The sequence below is a fragment of the Calypte anna genome, chromosome 33 (assembly GCF_003957555.1).
Source record: "Calypte anna isolate BGI_N300 chromosome 33, bCalAnn1_v1.p, whole genome shotgun sequence".
Lineage (NCBI taxonomy): Eukaryota > Metazoa > Chordata > Aves > Apodiformes > Trochilidae > Calypte > Calypte anna.
The window spans coordinates 406,360-429,891 of NC_044275.1; the positions used below are offsets into that span (position 1 = coordinate 406,360).

At 43.8% G+C, this 23,532-nt stretch overlaps 2 protein-coding genes across 3 annotated transcripts; both read right to left on the reverse strand.

The window, feature by feature from the left end:
* Positions 1 to 642: 642 nt before the first annotated feature.
* HOXC5 (homeobox C5) lies at positions 643 to 2,396 on the reverse strand. Its single transcript, XM_008502894.1, has 2 exons — positions 1,940 to 2,396; positions 643 to 857 (listed from the first exon to the last, which is right to left on the reverse strand). Exons 1-2 carry the CDS (start codon positions 2,394 to 2,396, stop codon positions 643 to 645), a joined length of 672 nt encoding a protein of 223 aa, XP_008501116.1.
* A 4,112-nt stretch (positions 2,397 to 6,508) lies between these two features.
* HOXC6 (homeobox C6) lies at positions 6,509 to 20,976 on the reverse strand. 2 transcript variants are annotated; one of them, XM_030468138.1, is made up of 3 exons: positions 20,965 to 20,976; positions 8,032 to 8,256; positions 6,509 to 6,822 (listed from the first exon to the last, which is right to left on the reverse strand). In XM_030468138.1, the coding sequence occupies exons 2-3, from the start codon at positions 8,183 to 8,185 to the stop codon at positions 6,509 to 6,511; spliced, it is 468 nt and encodes a 155-aa protein (XP_030323998.1). In that variant the 5' UTR covers positions 8,186 to 8,256; positions 20,965 to 20,976. The 2 variants fall into 2 exon arrangements, with proteins under 2 accessions (XP_030323998.1, XP_008501126.2); XM_008502904.2 differs by lacking the exon at positions 20,965 to 20,976 and having other exon boundaries at positions 8,032 to 8,431.
* Between the last annotated feature and the right edge of the window lie 2,556 nt (positions 20,977 to 23,532).

The following is a 23,532-nucleotide window of genomic DNA, read 5'->3' on the forward strand; positions in this document are numbered from 1 at the left end:
CCCCACCAAAACCCTTCAGAAATTCCCTTTTTTTCCCATCAGGGCGAGCAAAACCCAGGCTGGAATTTCACCAAACTCATTGAGTTTGGGGGTGGTTTTTTTTCACCCCTCTTAATTTTCCTTTTTTTTTCCTTCTTCCAGCCCTTTTCCCTCTCCTTTTTCCTCTGAATATCGCGATTTTGACAGCTCAGAAGACACGACCCAGCCACCCCCCTTTATTATTATTATTTTTTTAGCCTTTTTTGGTCGTTTTTCTGCTTTCTTGGCGATTTTTAGTCAGGACACTGAGTAAAACCCCAGGAGCAAGACGCGAAATTTCTGCACGAAGCCAAGAGCGGGGTTGGTTGGGGCTGGGTTTTTGGTGTTGTTTTTGTTGGTTTTTTTTCTTTGTTTTGGGTTTTTTTTTTGCATCCTCATAAGAGATTTCCTTTGTCTGAGCGATTTGGGAGGGTAGGGACCAGAAGTCCAGTCAGCAGCTCCCCCTCCCTCCCCACCTCCAAATCCAAGTTTCCTCGAGGTTGCTTCCACCGGGAGTGATGGAAAATAAGATTTAAATGGAGAAATAACCCTTAAAAATATCAAATAAAATCAAAAAGGAAAAAAAAAACCCAAGCAGGGCCGCCCCTTTTCCAGCCATCCCACCTAAAGAGCCTCTTTGCTTTTCAACTTGGAATCTTTCTTCCACTTCATCCTCCGGTTTTGAAACCAGATTTTGATTTGTCTCTCGTTCAGGCAGAGGTTGTTGGCGATCTCAATTCGCCTCCGCCGGGTCAGGTATCTGTTAAAATGAAATTCTTTCTCTAGTTCCAGAGTTTGGTACCGGGTGTAGCTGGTTCGGGAGCGTTTCCCATCCGTTTCTGGGAATAAAAATAATAAATATATATATATATATATATATATGTAGAAAGGGAGGCACCGCATGAAAAGCCAAAGCGATTCAGGGTGGGTTTGATTTCTTTTATTTCTTTTTTTTTTTTTTTTAGCGATCAAACTGGTTACAAATCAAGACAAAAGTTTCCTGGGGTTCCAGGGACACGGAGTCGCCTCAAATCTTTCTTTCTCCAACACCTTCAGCCCCCCCCGGTGCCCCCCGTTCCCTTCCCAAGCTCAGATCAAACAGATGTAGATGAGCCAGGAGTGAACCTGTTTCCTCTCGGACAATAAAGAAGTGTACAAAGGAGGGAAAAATCTTTGCTCGGGGATCTCACTGCTTTTTTTCCCCTTTTCCTCTCAACCCTGAGAAGGTGGAGGGGGCAAAACCTCTTTCCCCTCTCCTCCCCTTTGGCTTTTTGGTGTCCTTTTATTTCCGGAGGTGTTGGGATTTATTTATTTTATTTTTTTTGCCAAGCTCCCCCTCTCCAAGCACATGTGTATTTCAAGTTATTTTTACCCCCCCCTTCCCCCCAAAAAATGGAATATTGCCTTTTATACACGTTTTGTTTCTATGATCCAATTATGCTGTCATAAATTTGGGCGTATATAGCCTCTAAGCCTTTTAGTGGACAGTTTTACGAGCAATTGATGCCTTAGTCGTAAAATTTACGACCTCAGGTTTTTTATTATTTGCCCCGTATGGCCTATAAAAACCCGAGGCAAAAAAAAAAAAAAAAAAAAAAGGGGGGGGAAAAAGGAAAGGAAAAAAAAAAAAGGAAAGGAAAAAGAAGAGGAAAGGAAAAAAAAAGAGGAAAGGGAAAAAAAGGAAAGGAAAAAAAAGAAGGGGGAAAGGAAAATAAAAGGGAAGGAAAATAAAAGGGAAGGAGAAAAAAAAGGAAAGGAGGAAAAAAAGAAAGGAAAGAAGGAAGGAAAAAAAAGGGAAAAAAAGGGGAAAAAAAAAAGGGAAAAAGAAAGGGAAAAAAGGAAAAAAAAAAAAGGAAAAAAAAGAAAGGGAAAAAAAAAACGGGTGAAAGGCAAAAAATAAATCAAGAAGCGAAAGTTTTACCATGGCTCATGTGTAGTTTGGTCATCCAGGGGTAAATCTGTGGAGGTTGTTGCTGCTGCAGTTGGGGTCCTCCTGGCTGGGTCGTTTGCACGGGTTCGGCTTTGATTTCAGCCGAGCTCTTGGATCTCTCCTCCAGCGGCGCGTTCCCACTCTTCTGCCTGTAAATCCCGGGATTTCGGGCTGTTTGCTCCTCTCTGCCTAAAGGATGCCCTGAAGAACCCATGACCGTGCAAGAAGGTCGCTCGGGGTTAGCTGGGGGGGCTGTAGACATCTCCAAGCCGCTGAGGGAGGTGGAAGCCCCGGAGGAGGGGAGGGGGATGCTGAGATCCAAACCCCTGGAGCGGTACCTGGGGGACTGAACCTCAGGCACACTTCCATAATTTCCATAACTTTGCATGGCACAGGCAGGAACGGGGGGACTTTGCTTGTAAAAGGAGTTGGCGACGTAAGAACTCATGGCGGAGGAAAAAGGGGGGTTGGGGGGAGAGAAAAAAAAGGGGGGGAAAAAAAGAAATAAAAAAAAAAAAAAGAGAGGAAAAAAAAAAAGAGGAAATTTGGGGAAGGGGAGATTTTTTTTTCCTCTTTTTTGCCCCTTCTGTTCCCTCCTCTTTTTTTTTTTTTCCTCGTCTTTTTTCTTCTTTTCCCCTTTCTCTTTTTTCCCTTTTCTTTCCCCTTCCTTTTTCTTCTTTTTCCCCCTTTATTTTTCTTTTCTCCTTTTATTTTTCCTTTTCCCCTTTATTTTTCTTTTCCCCCTTTATTTTTCTTTCCCCCTTTATTTTTCTTTCCTCCCTTTTTTCCCTTCCTTCCCCCTACTTCTTTTTTCTTCCCTCTTTTTTTTTTTTTTTTTTTTTTTTCCCCAGCCTCTTTGATTAGGTTGATTTGTGGCCCTTTGAAGTTCAGGGGTGGGGGGGCCGCGTTTTGTTCCTCCTAAAAAGTGCAGAATTTATAGGTGGGGATTCTTCTTTCTTTTTTTTTTTTTTTTTTTTTTTTTTTTTTTTTTTTTTTTTTTTTTTTTTTTTTTTAATTTTTTTTTTTTTTTTAATCCCCCCTCTCCTCTCTGCCCAAATATGGGAGCTTTAAGTGGCATCACGTGACGGCGCCGGCCACTCATCAATTTGCCTTGATGACCCCGGGGCGGGTAATTGATGAGCGCCCGCGGAAGGCGCCGGGGGGGTGCGCAAAGAGGGATGGAAAGAGGGGGGGTGGGAGTTGCGCGGGGGAGCGCACGCCGCGGGACGGCAGCGTCACCTAGCGCTCCTCCGCGGCACCGCACCGCCCTCTCCGCGTCCCCCCGCGCACCTTTCCGCGCTCCCCAACCTTTTCAACATCCGTTTCCTCGTTATTATTACGATTTTTTCATTTATTTCTCCATTCATCCTTTTTTTTCCATTCTCTTCTACATCGCAGCCGCGCAGGGGGAGGCTGCACAGAGGCAACTCCCCCCCCCCAAACATTATTTCTATTTATTATTTACATTTTTTTTTCCCTTTTTCTCCTCCCTGGCACCCGCGCGTTTCCTCCGCGGAATTTTTTGATTTCTTTCCCCCTTTTTTAATTTTTATTTTTTCTTTCCCCCACCAACATTTCCCATCCTCACACCAACCCCAAATTTATTTTATTATTTTTTTTTCCCGAGGTTTTGGGGCCTCAGGGACCTCCTCAGCGTTATGCAGGGGCCGCTCCTCGGTTCTGCGCTCCTCCAATGCGCCAAAGTTTACATTCCTGCTACCTTTCCCCCCCCTCTCACTCCTTCTAAACCTTCCCCCCCCGCCTCATTCCTTGCAATTTATTGCTGCCAGAAGCCTGGATCTTCCTTGTCTGCTGGAGAACCCAACCCCTCTCTTCAAAGGACACGGCGAAGGGGAAATAAATACCTTCCAAATCTCCAATTTTTCAGCCCTCCGGAGCAAGGAGGGGGAAAAGGAGAAGAAGGGGGGGGGTGGTGGTGGGAGACGAGCAGTCCCGATACCCCCACCCCCTCCCCTCAGCTTGTTTCGGTTTTTGCCTCCCAGATTTGAGCATTTTTAATTTTTTTTTTTGCCTTTTCCCCCCCTTTTTCTTCCATTCAGCTGCCAGAGAAAGCTTTGAATCCGCTGGCTCTTCCCAAGCGCCTTCCTCTTCCTCCTCTTCCTCCTCTTCCTCCTCTTCCTCCTCTCCATAGGCGCTGAATTATGGTCGGGGCTCTGCGGATCTATGACTGGGGTTCTTTTTTTTTTTTTTTTTTTCCCCTTTATTTCTTTTAATTTCTTCTTATTTTGGGGGACTTCACACTGGGTGCCAGCCAGGGCACCTCCTGCTCCCGGCCAGCTCCTTCCCCTCTTGTTGCCTCCTGGTTCTTGGGGCTCTTTGCTTTCCTTTAAGAGAGATTTATAAGCTTTTTTCTTCTTCTTTTTTTTTTTTTTTCGGCTTCCCTGCGCCTTGTAAAAATCGCCTGCACATTCCAGGCTGGAGACGAGCAAAGGATGGGCTGAAAAAAACCTCCCCAGGCTGCTTTTTTTTCCCTTCTGTTTTTTGGGGTTTTTTTCCTCCTCCTTTTTTCCTTCCTTTTTTTTTTTTTTTCTTTGTTCCTTCCTTTTTTTTCTTCCTTCTTTTTTTTTCTTCCTTCCTTTTTTCCTTCCTTTTTTTGTTTTCCTTCCCCTTTCTTCTGTTTTTCTCTTCCTCTTTTCCTTTCTTCCTCTTTTCCTTTCTTCCTCTCTTCCTTTCTTCCTCTTTTTCCTGTCTTCCTTTTTTCCCTTCTTCCTTTTCCCCGTGTCTTCCTTTTTTTTTTCCCTTTTTTCCTTTTCTCCCTCTCTTCCTCTTTCCACTTCTTTTTTTTTCCTCCTTTCTTCCTTTTTTTATTGTTATTTATTTTTACCTTCTTCCTTTTTTTTTTTTTTTTCCCTGTTTATCATCACTTCACATCAATTCCTGGCGGCTTCATATTAAAAAAAAACAAAACACAAAACAACACCACCAAAACCTTGAAAGGGAACTAAGTTGCTTCCAGAGCAGCCCAAGAGGCGAGAAAAAAGCAGTTTTTTCTTTTTTGTTCTTTGTTTTTTTTTAAATCCAGCCTTCCCACTGGGGATTCCGAGCAGCAGGATTGGGTTCCCAGCGTTATATCCACAATTTTCACCCTCTTAAGGATGATTTTCTGGTTCAAAGTAACTCCCCCCCCTCCCTGGAAAGGTTTCTTGGGTCGCAAGAGAGTCGGGGAGGGAGGGAGGGAGGGTGGAAAGGATGGAGGGGAGGGGGGGAGATTCTCAGCTGTGTAGAGATCAAATGAAATAAAAATAATTAATAATAATAAAGGAAAAAAAAAACAAAAAGCCCAAAGAAGCCGAACCTTTGCCCTGGTGTTTGACGGAGGAGGGTGCAATAAGAAATATATACTGTTTTGAACTTTGGAAAATCCATTTTTAATCATGAAGCGAGAGGTATGGCATAGATTCCTGATGCCACCGAACAATACAGTAACAAGACTAATTCAAGGAGACAAAGCAAAAATGGAATTATTTTTTTTTTCCCCCCCTCTTTTTCCTTTTTTTTTTTTTTTTTTTTCCTGAATCCTCTTGAACGCGAGAGGTACGGAGGAGGAGGGAGGAAAAGGAGCGAGGGAGCTGATTTTTTTTTCAGGAACAACACACAGAAGATAAGTGAACTTTCTAACAGGCTGCGCTCTCAACACGAAAAGGTTTCAACTGAAGCTCAGAGGCCATTCTATAAACTTTAAAAATAATATTCAGTTTTTATTAAATACTCAACATAGTCCTCTGGACATGACCTTTATACATGAGAGGGTGTAACACAAGATTATTCTTTATTTTTTTATTTTTTTTTTTTAAATTTTTTTTTTTTTTTTTTTTTTTTTTTTTTTTTTTTTTTTATTATTTTTTTTTTTTCCCCCTTTTTCTACCGCTATAGAACTCCATTCACTTTATACCGTGGAACATTACAGTGCTAAACATAAATATAAATACAGGTACCACAAACACAGTTAAAAATATTCACACAGAAACTGTCACAGTTTGTAGTATGCAGTGATGAGCCCAGGTATCTGCTTAAATACAAGGAGGATGCTCTTGGAAAGGTTATATTTAGGTTTTGGAAGGAGGGTTTGGTGGTTTTTTTTTTAGGGAAATCAGATTTTTTTTCACTGCTCTGCTTAGGAGGGGAGGGGGGGGGAAGGAGAAGCGATTGGGCAAGGTCCGACCCGAACCGGTGCCCAATCTTTCTTTGTAGGGGAGGAGGGAAAAAGGGGGAAAAGAGGGGGGGGAGTGTGCGGTTTGAGTCTTATCCCGAGTTAGATAAATAGGTGATGGGTGTGCGGGGTGGGAGGGGGGGTCACGGGGGAGAGAAAAGGGGAGGGAAGGCTGAGGGGGGGGCTGTGTAGTGATGGGGGCGTCCACATTCCCACCTTCGACCTTCTTATTCTTAACCCCCCCCTTCTCCAGCTTCATGATGATGATGATTTTATTTATTTTTAATTTATTTGAACTTCGCCAAACATTGTGCCAGTGATAAATACGAGGGGGGGGGGGTTAAGTTTGGGGGGGGGGGAGGTTCCTGCCACCGAGCTGTCACTTTCTTTCACTCCTTCTGCTTCTCCTCCTCTGTCTCTTCTCTCTTCTCCTCCTTGGCCAAACTGTCGGCGGCGGCTGCGGCCGTTCCCCCCCCAGCCCCGGAGAGAGTTGAACTCAAATTACTTTCTTTTTTCCATTTCATCCTCCGGTTTTGGAACCAGATTTTGATCTGTCGTTCCGTCAGGCAGAGAGCGTTGGCGATCTCGATTCGCCTCCGCCGGGTCAGGTACCGGTTGAAGTGAAATTCTTTTTCCAGCTCCAAGGTTTGATAACGGGAATAAATCTGGCGGCCCCGCCGGCGGTCGGCCCCGTAGCCCACTCCTAGGGATGCCGAGACAAAACAGACTAAAAATCGTCAGGCCGGGAGAACGCGGAGGCAAAAAAAATATAATAATAAAAAAAAATAAAAATAAAAAAAAAAAGGGAAAAAAGAAAAGCGGAAAAAAAAAAAGAAAAGGGGGGAAAAAAGGGGGGAAAAAAAAAAAGAAAAGGGAAAAAAAAAAAACAAAACAGGGGGGGGAAGGGAAGGAGGGGAAGAAAAGAACACCCGCACCCGCGCAACCCCTCCGCCCCCGCGCAACCCCGCGCCCGCCCCGCTCCTCCTCCCTCCCCCCCAAGCCCTGGCCGCCTGCCCCCTCCCCAGCATCCCCCCTCCCTTAAAAAAAAAACCCCAAAAACAATACTAATAGCTCTCCCTTGTTTGATTCAATATCTCTATATTTTTGGATGCAAGCTGCCTGGGTTTTGATTGGATGTCTCCATTTTTTGATTGAACATCTCTTTTATTTTATTTTTTTTTTTTTTTAATTCCTGATCAAATGTCTCTATTTAACAAGCCTCTCTCTTTTTGATTAAACATCTCTCTTTCTGATTAAAGCCCCCTCCCATTTTTTGATTAACCACCTCTCTTTCTGATTAAACCCCCCCCTCTCTCTCTCCTTTTTTTTTTTTTTTTTTTTTTTTTTTTTTTTTTTTATTGAACATCTCTATTTTTTATCTCTTTTTTCATTCAATTAACCCAACATTTTCTCCCGGGTCATTTTCTCCCGGGATGCTTCTCCCCATCCCCCTCCTTCCCCTTCACCCCCCCTCCTCCCTTACTTCTTTTTCCCACATTATTTCTGCCAATTGGAGGATTTGGGGGAGCCGGGGAAGGGGAGGGGGAGGCAGGGGGGCGATGGGAGCTTCCCCCCAGCCCCTCTCTTTGCGGGGAACCCTCCGCACATCCCGCACCCGTCATGAAAACTTCTTTTTAGCCCGGTAATATTTTGTGCTTAACTCCCGAGCAGAGCTCGCTGCACTTTATTAGAGATATTTTACACTCTCGAAGTCTTTTAATTAGAAAGAGCATAACAAGCCATATTTGCCTGCAACAACTTAACAAATAAAAGGCCTGTAGCTGCAACTGGGAAGGAGCTATATTATTGTTTTTATGGGGCCATAAAAAGTCGCTCAGCCTGTTCTGCTAGGGAGAAGGTCGTAAAGATGGTTCAGTTTATTTAATTTATATCTCCGAGCTGTAAAACTTACCACTGTGGGAGTTCATACGCTGCATCCAGGGGTATATTTGAATGCTAGTTTTTTGTTCTTGCGAAGTGTTCCTGTTTTGGTCACTGGTAAAATCCTGTGCGATTGATGTCTGTGTGTTATGTCCCATAGAATTTTGCCTGCAGCTAGAAAGCATGTCTTTTTCTTGGTAAAAAGCATTAGATCCATAGTCATAAGGTCCTCGGCTGGAGCTAAACACAACATTATCTTGCGGTGAATAAAAAGGAGAAGAATAAATCCGGTTTTGAGCAACGGCTGCTCCATAAGTAGAAAAATGCCTGACAGGGTCATAGGCAGTTGAATTGAGGGCTACGTTGGGGAGCACCTCTTGGCCACTGGTTAGATGGCAGGATAAAGATGGGTTTGTAAAATAGGAATTCATATCGTCCTCTATACCTGGCTGTGTGATTTCTTTAATATTTATTTCTGTCTCCAGTTTGTAGTCTGAACTAGATTGTTATAGGGAAGGCTCTGCTCCAGGACAGACAAAATGACAAAGTCAGCTGACCCGGGGGGAGCCAATGGGGAGGCGGGTGTCAAAAAGGGAAAAAATTGCTTTTGCTTCTGTTGATTCCCTAGTTGAAACTAAGTGGGCATGGAAAGTAAGTCCTGCACCCCCAAAACCCCCCCAGCACCCCCGGGGTGCCGAGGGATGGATGGGGAGGATGCGCTGGGGAGGGGAGAGATTCTGCAGGCAGGGATGGGGGGGTCCTGCCTGGGGGGGGGTGGGGATGGGGAGAGGGGAAAAGGGGGAAAGAAGGGGGGGGGGCAGCAGGGCTGGGAGGGGTGGGAGTGGGGGGGCAGAAATGTCTGAAGCCAGGCTTAACTTTTCCTCCCCCTCTCGCCCCCCCTTTTCTGCTGGTGGACGCTGAGGTCTGGCAGCCCCGTCCGTGTGTCTGTGCTGTTGTGTTGCTTGTGTTTTGGTGTTGTGTTTGGGTTTGTTTTTCAAAGAACTGTTTGCTTAATATCTTGTAATAAAATAGCTCAGAATTCCCAGTAATAAATCTCAGATGTCCACAGAATATTAAGCCATAAATTACCCTCCTTTTTTTTTCTTTTTCCTTTTTTTTTTTCCTTTTCTTTCTTCCTTTTTTTTAATTTTAATTTTTATTTTTATTTTCCTTCCCCTCTTCTTCTCCTCGTAGCATTGGTCAATATTATGGAATCAAGTGGTTGTGTTCCTGATGAGAAAATATGACATAAAGAGAGAGAGAGGGGGGGGGGGAGGAAAAAACATGGCGACTTCCGAATTGATAACGTGTTTCAGAGCCTTCCCAAACTATGTCCTGGGGAGGGGAGAAAGGGGGGAGAGGGGAAAAAGAAAAAAAAAAAAGAAAAAGAAAAAGAAAAAGAAGAAGACATCCAGAAAAGCACCACCCAACACTGCAAACTCACGTTAAATTTCCCCTCGACTTTGCCATTTCTCCCCTGCTCATTTCCAGTGCTAAAGGACATTCGCAACCAAGAGAAAAAGGGGGAAAAAAAATAAGAAAAAAAAATAAGAAAAGAGGAATTTTGTTTGGACTGGGGCTGGGGACGCGACCTCGTGTTGGGGTTTGCAGCAATTTGGAGTTGCAGATATTTCCAAGTGATGGGGAAAGTTCTCTCTGTTAGATGCAAAGTGTGTGTGGGGGGGGATTATATTCTATCTTCTCTGGGTAGATTGCACCTCGAACTAATTGAAATGAAGACAGCTAATCTCATTTTAATTTCAATCTGGAGCCATAAATTGCCCCTTAAATGTAAAACATACCTGCTGATCTGTAAATATTGCGAGGTATCTTTATCATTCTGCTGGCTTGCTATTTAAAAATTCAATTATGGCAGGGAAACCCTGGCCTCCTCTCTCTCTCTCTCTCTCTCCCTGTTGGTGTCTTGGTTTTGTTTTGCTGTTTTCTTTTTTTTTTTTTGGTAAAAAAAACCCTTCCCCTGTGTCCACGTTTTTATTTTAAGCCTGAGGGTGCAGGGGGAAGGTTTGTGGGTGCACCCTTGCTTCTTTCTCTTGCTCTCAATCAAGAGACTTGAATCCCTTTATTTATTTTATTTTCTTTTTTGTTTTAGCGATGTCTCCCTAAAAGATTTTAGCTGACAAAGAAGGTTTAGGGGTGTGTGTGTGTATATTTTTTTCCCCAGCTATAACAGGAACCCGGATGCCAAGGGATTTTATGCTCTTTTTCCTCTGTGTAACAAAGCAAAGTAATCAATGGTAGCAATAAAACCATAAACGAGACTACAACTGAAAAAAAAAAAAAAAAAAAGCTCGTGTATTCATCTTCTATAACGTTAAGGCTTCCCCTGAGTGTCACTAGGGGAAAAAATAAAGTTTCCAACCAAAAAGAAGAGAGCTGGAAGTGGGCACCATCTTTTTTTTTTCTTGCATGGGGAGCTCAGCCTGGTTCCCACCTCTGCCCAACCTGGTGCCCAGCTACAGACTCATGGCCATGGGGAAGATTTACAGGCAGGTTTTTGTTTGGTTTTGGTTTGGGTTTTGTTTTTTTTTTTTTCCCCTCCCAGGAAAAAAAAGAAAAAAAAAAAAAAAAAAAAAAAAAAAAAAAAAAAAAAGAAAAAAAAAAAAAAAAAAGCGAACTTCAATTTGCTTTCGTTGCCCTTTTTTCCCCCCCCCCCCTCAAAGCCTGGCCGGGGATTTCTGGATTCAAAAAATAAAAAAAAAAAAAAAGGAGAAAAAAATGAAAGAAAATGGGGCAGCAGTGCGATTTCTGGGGGTGGGGGGCTGTTAATATTTTTAATTTTATTCCCTCCCTCCCCCCCATTTCTGCTGAGCTGTTCCACCCCCAGGCAGAGCTGGGGATGGGCTGCAAATATATTTACAATATTTTTAGCCCTGGGCACACGTCCTTTGCCCCCCCTGCCCCCCTCCCAACCTTCCCAGTCCTTCCCAGTTCCTTTGGAAAGCAGGCAAGCTGGTGCCAGAGGTGAAACTGTTCCAAAGGTTCAACAAATGGACTGGAGGGAGAAGGATGGAGGGATGGATGGAGGGATGGGGGCTCTGCAGTTCTTGGCGTGTTCTCCGAATTCCGCCTGGAATTTGGGGAGTAAATTAAAAGTAGTTACAGCTGGAGGGGCTGGACTTTTCCTGGGACAGATTGAGGTGGGGAGCTGCACCTCTGGAATGGGATTTCAACCCCTGGCCACAACCTGGCCAAACTTTGGAGGAGTTGCTGGAAAGGCTCCCCCTAAGTTGTTTTTTTTTTTTAATTATTATTAATATTATTTTTAGTATTATTAATTTTTATTATTTCTTTTTTGCTGCTCCCCCCCTGTTTTTTTTTTTTTATTTTTTTTTTTTTTTGCTTTTTTTTTTTGCTTTTTATTTTTGTCTAGGTGCTCGGGGGCTGTTGTGGTGTCGGAGACCTGTGTGATAACCGTGTGACTAGGAGTCGAGAAAGTTAAGTGTTTTATTACTTCTCTAAACAGAGGGCAAGTCTTAAAAGTCTGCTCGATTTATAGTGAACAGAAACCAGCTGCCGGAAAGAAACTGAAAATAGAATCCTCTCCCCACGTTAAAAATCAGCTTTCTGAGGAGAAAAGGCAGAGAAAGAGGAGGGGGTGGAAAGAAAAAAAAAACAAAACAAAAAACAACCAACAGAGCAAAACCACCCCAAAAGCTCCTGGAAATACAAATGAAGCATCATTAAAGTGTTTTACTCCTTCCAATCCCTCAGCCTCAGGTTTGGAGTGCACTGGATATATAGATTTATTTTTTATTTTTAATTCATCCCCCCCCCCACCCCCTCATTGATGTTTTCCAGTAGTTTGGGGATTTCTCGAAAGTATTTCACCCAAAAAGGGATTTTCTCCTTTCCCCCCCCCCTTGTAAACACGGAGAGGGAATATGTGGGGCTCTTTCTGGTTAAATTGGTCTGCAAACAATTATGTAAACTCATCAGCAGAAGCAAGAACAGATGTTTTATTAAAAGTGCAACACAGCAGCAGAAATATGGACAAGTCTTCGAGTAGCTCTTTAATAGGAGTTGCTCTTTGTTCCCAGAAAAAGCGCCCATAGAAATCCGAAATAACATTCACCCCTCCAACCAGCTTTCCACCCCCCCCCCCCCCCCCTTTTTTTTTTTAATTTTTTTTTTTTTACTTCTTAATTTTCTTTCCTCTTCCCCAACCCCCCCCCCCCCTTAGGTTCACACAGAGAAAAGGGAGGGGGGAAAAATAATAATAATAATAATATACATTAAAAAAACCCCAACATATCGGGAGATTTCCTCCCCCCCTCCCAGTTGTAATTAGGGAATTGATGAAATGATTTGAGGGGTGGGGGGGGGTTGGGGGGGGGGGTTATGAAGGGTTTAAAAAAAAAAAAACCAGCGATGCCAACACATGTGGTTTCTATCCCTCAGTAATTACTGAAAGGAACCAAATCCGAATCGCTGTGTCCCCCCCCCCCGTGTCCCCCCCTCCCTGCAGACCCCGCGAGTGCTGCTCAGGGGGTTGGGAAAGGGGGGTTGGGGAAATCCCGGGGGGGGGGGGGTTTGTGTTTTTGGCTCTTTCCAGCCCCATCTTGGGGTTGATTCCGGCGTGGGGTTAAGAGATGGGGCTTCCCCCCCCTCTCTTCCCCACGCGTGTCGGGGTCGGGCTGTGCCCACCCGCTGGGAGCCACAAGACTCAACACCCCCCCCCCAAAAAAAAAAAACCCAAAACACCTCATCATTTAAAAATTAAAACTATCCAAGGAGGGGGGGAGGGGGGGGGTTGTTTCCTGGGAATTGCTGCAAAATCAAAACTCCCTTTTGGGGGATGCTGGAAATGGGGTTTTTCCCCCCAGAATTCCCGCACCTACACGCGTGTAAGGCCCACGACCCCCACTTTACCATCACCCCCCCTCTCCGGGTGTCCCCCCCCCCCCCGCGACATCTGGCCCTGAGGCTCCGCGTTCGCCTCTGATTAAATCCTGGAAGCTTTTAGAGGTAAACACGAGTGATGCCATTAAAAGCCTTTTTATTTAAACTGATTTCACCTTCTAGCTGGGATCTCTGCCTTTCCCCCCCCCCTTTTAACCCCCTCCTTTTTCTTCTCCCCCTTTTTTTTTTCCCTTTTTTTTTCCCCTTTTTTTTCCCCTTTTTTCCCCTTTTTTCCCCCTTTTTTTTCCCTTTTTTCCCCCTTTTTTTTTTTTTTTTTTTTTTTTAACTTGACATTTATGGCGCACGTGAGCCCTAATTATTTATTTGGGTCTTTTCGCTGAGAATTTATCCCTACTCTTTACAACAGGGTTTTCCTTGTCAAAAGAAGGCGCTGCTGCCTTTTTTTTTTTTTTTTTCCTTGTAAATAACGCCAGAAAAAAAAAAAAACCAACCCTAAAATAAGGATAACAACAGAAACACCCAAAAAAAAAAAAAAAAAGGGGGTACCAAGATAACAACAAACTGCTGGGGTTTATATAGGGGTTTATATAGGGGTTTATATAGGGGTTTATATAGGGGTTTATTTAGGGGTTTATTTACCTCTTCCCCCCAGCCTGAACTGACTCGCATTGTTTTGGAGCCGTCTCTGTTCTCTGTAATTACAACCCCGGAGTCAGAGTCTGGGCAGTTCTTAATTAAAAATAATAAGAAAAGAAGAAAACCAACCCAACCCAACAACAAAAAACCAGAATTAAATCGCTCCTTCCCCCGAATCCTTCTGCTCAGAGCTCCGCAGCCCATCCTAAAGTTGGATTTTCGGCGCTGCAAACGCCGCGTTTGGAAAAGTTTGGCCTGGTTGGGAGCTTGATTTCCTTAATTAAAAGGAGATTTCCTGCACAAAACCGGAATTAGCGAACGCATCCATCCCCCCCCTCCCCTATTTTGCCAAGAAAACGGCTGGAAAAAAAAAAACCAAACCAAAACCACAACATTTAGAATCGTTAAAAACCTCAATTCCCTTTTTTTTTTTTTTTTTTTTTTTTCGCCCTAGGTGGATAAAGGGGAGAATTTACTGCCCAGACGAGTCGGTTCTTTGCTTTTTATCCTATTGATTTCTTTTTGTTTGTTTGTTTGCTTGCAGCGCAGAGGAGGGAAATGGCCTTAAACGTGTTCTTGGTGCTTTTATTTTATTCTCAGGAGCCGCTTTAGGAAAGTGCAAGAAAAGTTCAGGGCGGTTCCCTTCAAGTTGCAGCGCCAAATAAAAATATAAATAGTGTTAATAAGGAGGGGAAAAAAGGGGAAAAAAAAATATGTTTTCTCGCTTGCAAAACCTCTGAGTCGCTGCAGAGATTTCCAGGGGTTGGAAGGTAATAAAAAAAAAAAAAAAAAAGGGAATTCTGGCAATTGTCAAAACACATGTCTGCTAACCAGGAAGCCGGGAGGTGAGTGGAGAAGAGAAATTAATCTGTTCCTACTTCTGAAATTTATCCCTTTTCTCTCTGCCGAGGCTTGAAAGCGCTTTCTGACCTTTTTCAAGCGTTTATTCAGCTTATTTATATTTTTTTTTCGTCCCCCCGCGTTGTTCTAGCGAGGGGAGGAGGCTCGGAATTCCCAAATATTCTTTTTAATCGGGGGGGTGTGGTGATTTATTTCATGATTTTTTTTTTTTTTTTTTTTTTTTCCCTTCTCCTTCCCCAGATTTATTGGCGAATCGCAGCCCAACAAAAGGAGGCAGCACCGAAATCTCCCCGCGGAAAACGGGACTTCGCTGGGTCTTAAATTACCGAGTAACCACGTTGCCAAAAAAAAAAAAAAAAAAAAAAAAAAAAAAAAAAAAAAAAAAAAAAAAAAAAAAAGCAGCGGGAAAAAAAAAAAGAAAAGGAAAAAAAAAAAGAAAAAAAGAAAAGGAAAAAAAAAAGGAAAAAAAAAAGGAAAAAAAAGAAAAAAAAAAAAGAAAACCCGGGGAAGAACCCCCCTTCCCCGGCTAAACCACCTCGATTCGATTTAATTTGCTGATTAAACCCGCTCCTGAATTAATCGCAGTTTTAAGAAGGGGAAGAGAGCAAAAAAAAAAAAATCCAACCAAACCCGAGGAAAATTAAAAATAATCCTTAATATTGCAGGGGAGATAAAATCCCCGAGTGGTGCTTGATTGGTAGGGAGGTGGCTGGAGGCTGCGGACACATTCCTGGGCTAAAAGTGGAATGAAATGGGTTTTTTTTTAATTAATCTGGAGCCAGGAAAATACCTTTTTTTTTTTTTTTTTTTTTTTGCACCCAAACTGGGGGAAACCCGCTCAGGTAGCAACTTTCCCGGGCGAAATAAAATCAAATCCAAGCACTCTGCTTCCCAGCATTTAATAAAGAGGTTTTTTTATTATTATTATTATTATTATTATTATTATTATTATTTAATTTGTTGTTTCTGTGTGGCAACAGCCCCGAAAATCCTGCTAATTGCCCCCAAAAAAGCCACGGGGGCGCTGATGACGTCAGAGCCGTGACGGAGTCAAGTTTTTGGGGCAAAAAAAGGCAGAAATCGTCTAAAAAAGAAAAAAAAAAAAAAGGAGATTTTGGTGTCTCGGCGGGGAGGGAGAGATTAAAAACTCAAAGCAGGAGTGGGATGTTATTGCGTTCTGCAAGGATAACTCAGGAATGAAACATTATTGTCATTAACTACAGGCAGTTCCCCCCCTTTTATTCTTTGCGGAGATGAGGGGGGGGGGAATTTAATCCTAGGTGGCTGGGAATTAAAAAAAAAAATAATAATAAAAATCACTCAGGAAATAATAATTGTTGCCTTCATGATGTGTGTTGGGGGGTTGGGGGGTTATATATATATTTATTTTTTCTTTTTAGGGGCGATTACTTAAGCAGAATTAAACTATATATTTAAAGACAAGCACTTGGGTGAATTTATACATTGAAGTCGCCTTTAATCGAGCCCCGATTTAATATCATTTCAAGATTTGCTTAAATACACTCATATTTTCAGGGGGGAAAACACCGAGCTGCCAAGACTTAGCTATTGTTATGAGTTCGCCAACATCGGGATGATTTAAGACGGAACGAAAGGAAGAATGATAATAAAATAAAATTAAAAATATAGGTATAGCCACAACCAAAAAAAAATTAAAAAGAAAAATCAAACCACCCCCCCAAAAAACCCCCTTGAATGAGCAGAAAGTGCAAGTGAAGAGCTTCAAATGTCTTTGAGAAAGTTTGTGGCTGAGAAAGGGGGGGTTTGGGGGGTGGGGGGGACAGGTTTAAGGTTTAAAAGGTTTAAAACTTCTTTGCAAAGTGATTTTTTTTTTCTTTTTTAATGGTAGGAGAAGCTTTGGCGGAGCTTTGCAGAGCCAAGGGGAGAAAGAGAAGGGGAGGGGGGTTTTATCTCCCCCTCCCCAGCCCCTGTCTACCCCTTCCCCCCCCCCCCTCCCCAGACAGACAGAAGAGGGGGGGGGGGGAAGGGCAGAAAGCACCAAATTGCAAAAAATTCCAAGTTTCTGTCACTTGGTGGCAGTATACAAAACAAGTAAACAAAAACGGGAAGAAATTGAAACACTCGGGGCGGGGGGGAAGGGGAAAAAGGGACAAATAGGGGGGGCCCCACCTGTGGGACAAAATCTCCTTCCCCCCCTCTCTCTTGGAGCTGATTTTAGGGTGGTTTGTTTTTTTTTTTAATGGGGTGTTTTAGCTTTTTCCTTATTTTTTTTTTTTTTTTTTTGCCTCGCTGTCTCTTTTCTCCACCACCCCCCCCCCACACACACCATTTTTTTTTTTTTCCCTCTTTTATTTTTTTTTCCCCCTCCCCGCCCCCCATTGAAACGCGGGGGGCTTTAGTCTGGGGACAAAAGCTTTTTACAGCAAGGTGTGTCCCCATGCGACAAAGGCGACCCGAGCAGCCTGTCCCCTGCAGACTGCGGCCAGACACCCGCAATTTCGGGGATTTTGGCCTTTTTTATTGTGTTTGTGTCTGGAGAGAAAAGGGGAGGAGGGCGGGGAGGGGAGACGGGGCAGCTTTTCGCCTTCCTCCTCCTCCCCAGCATCTTCCTCCCCTTCCCAACCTGGAGGTCAAGCCGCCCCCCTCCCTTCTTCAGATATCAAAAAAATCTCGCAGTTTTGGGGTCTTTCTGCCCCGCTTTTCTCCGTTTTCCCCCCAAATCTGCAGCCCGCACTTCAGCTCCTCGCCGTTTCCCCAGATCCGCGGCCCAAGGCCTTATTTTTAAATTATTAATAATAATTAAAAAAAAAAAAATCATGTTTTTTTTAAACATTGGCCTCAAACACTTAGGATTATTTTTTTTTTTCACCCCTTTTCCACCGTTTTTTCCCGCAGGGATTAAACCCCCGCCAAGAAAAGTAACAAGACCTCCAACTATCTCCTCCAAAATAATCAAACTCCTGATCCCTCGATGTTCCGCATCAGCTTCTCCCAAAGCTTCTCCCCCCTATGACTAATTTTTTTATCTCCCTTTTCTTCTCCTCCTCACTCCGAGCTCCGCGAATTTACCTCCCGAAAAAAAAACCCAAAAAAAACCCAAACAAAAAAAAAACGACCCCAAAACACAGAGCCACAACCCGGGGGGGGAAAAAAAAACCAGATAAAAATCACATTTCTTGGGGAAACGAGCACAAAGATCCAGCCCCACACACACGTGGCAAGCCGAGCTGAGCATCACCACGTTCCCCACCCGCACTCAGCGATAACTTGGATATAAAACACGATTTCGCGTGGGTTTACTCAGCCCCGAGAGTCCTTCACGCGACACGCTAGGAATTGGCTTTTTTCCCCTTAATAATTCCCTGGGAGTTACAGATTTTTCCAGGCGGATTTCGGCACCTTTAAACCCACCCACGCGCCGTGTTTTTCTTCTATATTTAATCCTAACACGCGTGTAGGGAAGCGGAGATTAACGCCTACGCGGAGGGGAAGATCGTATCGAGCGGATTTTCTGGTCGGGTCTCTCTGTGCGGTCAAATAAACTGGAAATTCCTCTCCTTTTGCCCGGGGTTTTATTTACCTCCTTTACCCACGAAAGGGCTCGAAAATTTTATTTTTTTTTTTTTTTTTCATGGAAATTCCGCCGTTCCAAACCCTTCCCCATTTACTTCTCGGGGCGTTTTATTCCGAGGACGGCGGAATTTCCATGAAAAAACCAATAAAAATGGTAAATTATTAAACCCAGCCCTTTGCTAAATATTTTATTTTATTTTTAAATTTTATTTTCTTCCCTTTTTTTCCTCCGCCGACTGCATCTGTCGAGGCAAATCTATTATTTCCTTAAAGTCCATGTCAATAACACGTGGCAATTTCCCTCTAATCCCTGATGGTACAGATACAAGCAGCGATTTATTTCTTCTGGGTTAGAATAGGGAAAAAAAAAAAAGAAAAAAAACCCCAAACAACCCACAACAAAACAAAAAAAATCCCTATTTCCAAGCACATAAATCACCCCGTTATCCCAGCTCCACATCCTAAAAATGTTTTTCAGCCGAAGGATGACAAGACGTCAAAGGGAAGGAGAAAATCGATTTGAAAGTTGATTTTTTTTTTTCTTTTTTTTTTTTTTTTTTTTTTTGGGTTCCAGGCCTGGAGGAAAAAGATTTAAAGGAGGAGGAGGTGTGGGGGGTGTTGGAGCAGCCCGGGAGCGGGGAGCCGGGAAGAGCAGACGGATTTCAGGCTGAAAACAATAAAAGATCCCATTTCTGTAATCATGTGGTTCCAATAAACACTCATTGTTTGCTCATAAAATGTCTTTACGACTGGCCGGGGTCCAGGCAGAGCCTCACACAACGGGATTTTCCCAGCCCCCAAAACCAAGGCGAAAACTCTCTTTGCCTTCTTTATTCCCCCCCCCTTCCTCTCGTCCCAAGCCCTGGATCCTTCTCTTTATCTCAAGCTTGGAAAAATGAAAAATAAAGACGCGAAGGACGGGGGGGTCTCAAAGGCAAAAGGGGAATAAAATCCCTTTTTTTTTTTCCTTGGTTTTTTGCCTTTCAGGTTTTTGTTCAGCCGAAAATTCCCCAACCCAAAGGCAGGCGCAAGAATTCACCCGATTTCTCCAAAGAAACGAGAAGCCAACTTGGGAAACTTGCCTTCTTTTTTTTTTCTCCCTCCCTCCCTCATATTTTTATTTTTCCTTCATTAAACTTAACCCATCACCCCCCAAAAACCACTCCTAGAACTTCACAACCCTTTTTTTTTTTTTTTCCCTCTCATTAACCGAAGCGCTCTGGAAATTAAACCCGAGGAGGCCATTTTTATTTCCAAAAAACCACCAAAAAACCACAACAACCACTAAAAAAAGCAGCAAAACACCGAACCAGGAGCCCCAGAACCTCCATCTCTCCCCGGAGCCCCCTCCCGCAGACACCCGCACACCGAGGACCCCTTAAAATCGCTTTTAATAAGCCGGAAAATTCCCCCCCCACGGGGTTTATTTAATGTCCGCCCCTCTATAAGTGTAAATCCAACCCTATACGTGTTGGCACCACCAGCAGCAAATCTCTGCTTGCACACACCCTCTTTATTCTTCTTTTTTTTTTTTTCCACTTTAAACACAAGAGGATTTATGAAGAAAGGAAAAGAAATACAACCCTGAGAGGAAATGAAGTCACCGCATTACATCTCGATCTCCGTGTACCTTTTGCGCGGTATAGGGAGGGAGATGGAGGAGATTAGGTGATGGATGGGTAGGTGGGGATGAAGGTGGATGGGGAGGTAGACGGGGAGGTTAGCAGGGGAAGGGTCAGGTTTTAAATCTCACCCGTTAAACCTGAATTGAAGTTGCTGGAGGGGAAAAAGAGGAAAAGAAAAAAAAAAAAAAAAAAAAGGAGGGGAAAAAAAAAAAAAAAAAAAAAAAAAAAAAAAAAAAGGAAGGGAAGGAATTAATAATAATAATTTAGAAAAATTAAAAAGGGGAGGGACTCGCACGCAAATAAAATAAAAAAGCCAACACCCCATTAACCACTTCGCAGAAAGCCAGAGAGCTCCAAGCTATTATTACTATTATTATTATTATTATTATTACCATTATTATTATTATTTACACGTTTCAGTCTCTTATTTGCAGGGAGGAACGCCAGAAAATTCCATCAAATCCCAGAAATTTCACCAGAATTCCACAGAACTCAATGAATAAAAAACCTTTTCCCAGCAACTTTACCCCCCCCCTTGCAAAAACCCGAAAATCAGGCAGAGCCGGCGGGATGCAAAGAGTCGGATTGTTCATCAGTTCCCCCTTAATATTAATTATTGCCCCACCAGCCAAGCGCGCAACCCCGCGGAAGAAGCGCAGGCCGCGGCCGACGGCCCTGCGCTTGAAGGGAGTGGTTGGAGGGGGGGGGGTTGGATTTGGGGAAGGAGGCGGGGGGAGAATTGGGGTTGGGGGGCAGGGGGGGTCGTGCAAGGCCGAACCTGGTGCCCACAATTAGCAGCGCAGCTCATTAAATATGGCACTGCCAGCCCCACCCGGGCTGCGCGGGGACGGCCCCTCCGCGCATGCGCTTCTTCTCCTCCTCCTCCCCCCCCCCCCTCCTTTCACCCCCCCCTTATTTATTTATTTTTGCAAAAAGCGAAAGTTCGGAGGAATCATTTCCCCACCTCCACGTTTTTGGGTTGGTTTTTCTTTTTTTCCCCATTTTCCCCCCTCCCTTTACCCCTTTCTCTCCTTCCGCGCAACCCCCCCCCCCCCTCCCTCCCTAAAACACCCCCTCCCCTTCTCCATCCTCCACCCCCCCACCCCCGGCGCCCCCGAATCTGCCTCCCCGCACCCCGAATATGACATCAGCAACAGCAAATCTTTTTTTTTTTTCCCTTTTTTTTTTTTTTTTCCCTCTCATCTCTTTCCCCCCCCCTCCCCTCCCAGCTCTCTCCCACCACCACCACCGCCCCCCCCCAAAATTAACCGCATTTTTGCCGCCCCACAGCAGCTTTTTCTCATATCCAAGCTACACCCCTCGCTCGCACAAGGATGCATCATTATCCTTAACACCCGGGCTATGGATCATTAGTTACACATTTTAACCAATAAGGGAACACTTACCAGAGGCTCCTGTCTCCCCCTCTCCCTCTCTCTCACTCTCTCTCTCTTTTTTCTCTGTCTCTCCCTCTTTCTGATCCACTGGCGCTGCAGCTCAGCTCCAAAAAAACATTAAAAAAAAAAAAAAAAATCGAAACCAAAAAGCCAAACAGTTCTTCTGTGCTGGGGTTGAAGGATGGGGGAAGCTGGAGGAGCTGTTTCTCTCTCTCTCTCTCTCTTTCTGGGGTTGTTGTTGTTTGGTTTTTTTTTTGGTTGAGGGTTTTTTGGGGGGGTTTAAAAAAAAAAAAAAAAAAAAAAAAAAAGGTATTTACAACTGGTTGTGCCCCCTCATCATCGCATCCTGCAAAGGAAATGCTTCGCGTTTTGCCCCTGGGGGTGGGGAATAGGAGGCGGCAACCAGACGCAGCAGTAAACTCATTAATGCCAAAATGCCCAAAGCAACCAAGAATTCCGACCCCAAGGAGACGAGGGAGGGGAGAGAGAGAGAGAGAAGGAGGAGAGGGGGGGGGGGGGTGAAAAAAAAAAAAAAAAAAAAAATTAGAAAAAAAAAAATCTCGATTTTTTTTTTTTTTTAGCCCCCCAAAAAATTCCTCCTCCTCCTCCTCATCCTCCTCCTCATCACGCTAATAACAAAACGGGGGGGGGGGGGGGGGGGGGGACACACAAAAATACCATCCTACCCCTGGCACTGCTTGGACTGTTAAAGGCAAGACTACTGCGAAAGAGTCATAAGAGAAACCACAATAAAAAGTTCACGTTCATGGATGGAGTCCACATGACTTCCTGTGGCCAATCCAACTTGTGATTCAGTCGTAAACTTTTATTGCTCAGCTGTAAATTTTCTGCAAACAACCAGGAATGCGTTGCATTTTTTTGTGACGAGTGCAAATGCTCTCGTCTGTCGCCATGTTTATACAATTCTGCTTTAATATTCCGATTTTTTTTTCCCCCTCCGCTTTCCCTACCCGCCCCCCCCCTTTATTTTTTCCCATCTTTTAAGCCGCCGCGTTCCTACAACTGAGAGTGATTTTATTGATTTTATTTTTTTTTTTCTTCGAAAGAGTCGTTTTAATTGAGATGCTCGGCTTAATTCGCAGCGTTTTAATTTATTTTTGGGTTTTTTCACTACGTTATTATGGTCATTAACTAGGGAGGGGGGGGGGGGAAATAGGAAAAAACACGGAGGAAGAACATCAGGGGAGGGGAAAAAAATAGAGTACTCAGTCCCTGAAAAAGAAATCCATCCCATGACGAGGGGGGGTGATTTTAAAGGCATTCAATTAATAATTAAAAGCAGTCAAGGAGGGGGCAAATGGGGAAAATGAGTATTTCGGAGCATCCCCCCCCCATTTCCCTGCCAGCCAGCTCTGCAGAGGGTGTGTCCACTGCAAAGAAAACCTGCCCAGGGAAAAAAATAATTAATATTCCCCCCCTAAACCTCCTAATTCCCCCTCCTTCCTCACTTTATCCCCCCCAGAGCTCCCTCTGGTCCCGTCCAACCTCATAGGGGTGGGGGGGCACCTAAATTCCCCCCCAAACTTCAGCCAAAGGTGCGATATTGAGCCCAAATTTCTTGAATTTCTATTTCCTAAATTCCCTAAACCCCCCCCCAAGCGTGATGGGACACCCAAATCCCTGGGGTTTAACCATAAAACCCGATTTATTTCCATGTTTTTTTTTCCTCCCCAGCCTTTTGTTTTCCCACGCCACCCGAGCAGGGATGCGGAATTATGATTTTCCTCTTTTGATCCCTTTAATTAAATTGATTTTATTTTTACTTTTCATCCCAGACCCGGAGTGGGGGGGGGGAATCCGTGAAAATATCGATTTGGAGGGAGAGGGACATTTTTTTGGCCGTGTCGAGGCCTGGTTTTGGGGCACCAGGAGAACCACAACGAGTGGGAAGAGGCGACCACAGAGCCCAGATGGGCTCCTCCACATCCAACCCTACCAAGAAGCGGCCTTTCTGCTCCCCTTATCCTTAGAGAAACTCATTTTTAATTTTTTTTTTATTTTATTTTTCGCTCCCCGCACCCTCCAACCCTAAATTTCAGCTAAAAAAAAAAAAAAAAAAAAAAGGGACAAATATAAAATATTTTACCCCATTTCCCCCTCACTCATTTCCCTCTGTGTTCGCAGATTTACCCTGTTGAAATTTAATTTAATTCTAAGTATTTCCGCGCCTTCATTTCATTTTAATTGAGCAAAATAAAAGCAGGGGAGGAGGAGTGAAGAGGAGGGGGGGGGGGGGGTGTTTGTGTGTCTGTGTTTCTCACTCCCTGCCTCTTGAATTTTATTTATTTTTTCTCCCCTTGGCTGGGTGCGTGTCTGGCTGCCCGACCAACACAAAGGTTGTAATACAACCGGATGGAAGGGAAATTACTTTATTCACTTTACAAACCACCAATAAATTTTATAACAGGTAGTTAAAAGTTACGAGGGGGGAAACTACGACCACAACAGCTTCCCGAGCACAATGGAAATCCCATTTTTTTTTTTTCTTTTTTTTTTTTTTTTTTTTTTTTCCCAGCCAGTGGACAAGATAATAAATTCCATAATGGGGAAGAGGAT

Bases quoted from the DNA above. Each gene is read 5' to 3' on its own strand.
- HOXC5 (XM_008502894.1), bottom strand. From the start codon at position 2,396: ATGAGTTCTTACGTCGCCAACTCCTTTTACAAGCAAAGTCCCCCCGTT. The intron at 858-1,939 runs GTAAAACTTTCG...TTTTATTCCCAG, and splicing joins CAAACTACACATGAGCCATG to AAACGGATGGGAAACGCTCC.
- HOXC6 (XM_008502904.2), bottom strand. From the start codon at position 8,431: ATGAATTCCTATTTTACAAACCCATCTTTATCCTGCCATCTAACCAGT. The intron at 6,823-8,031 runs GTAAGTTTTACA...CGGCATCCCTAG, and splicing joins GCGTATGAACTCCCACAGTG to GAGTGGGCTACGGGGCCGAC.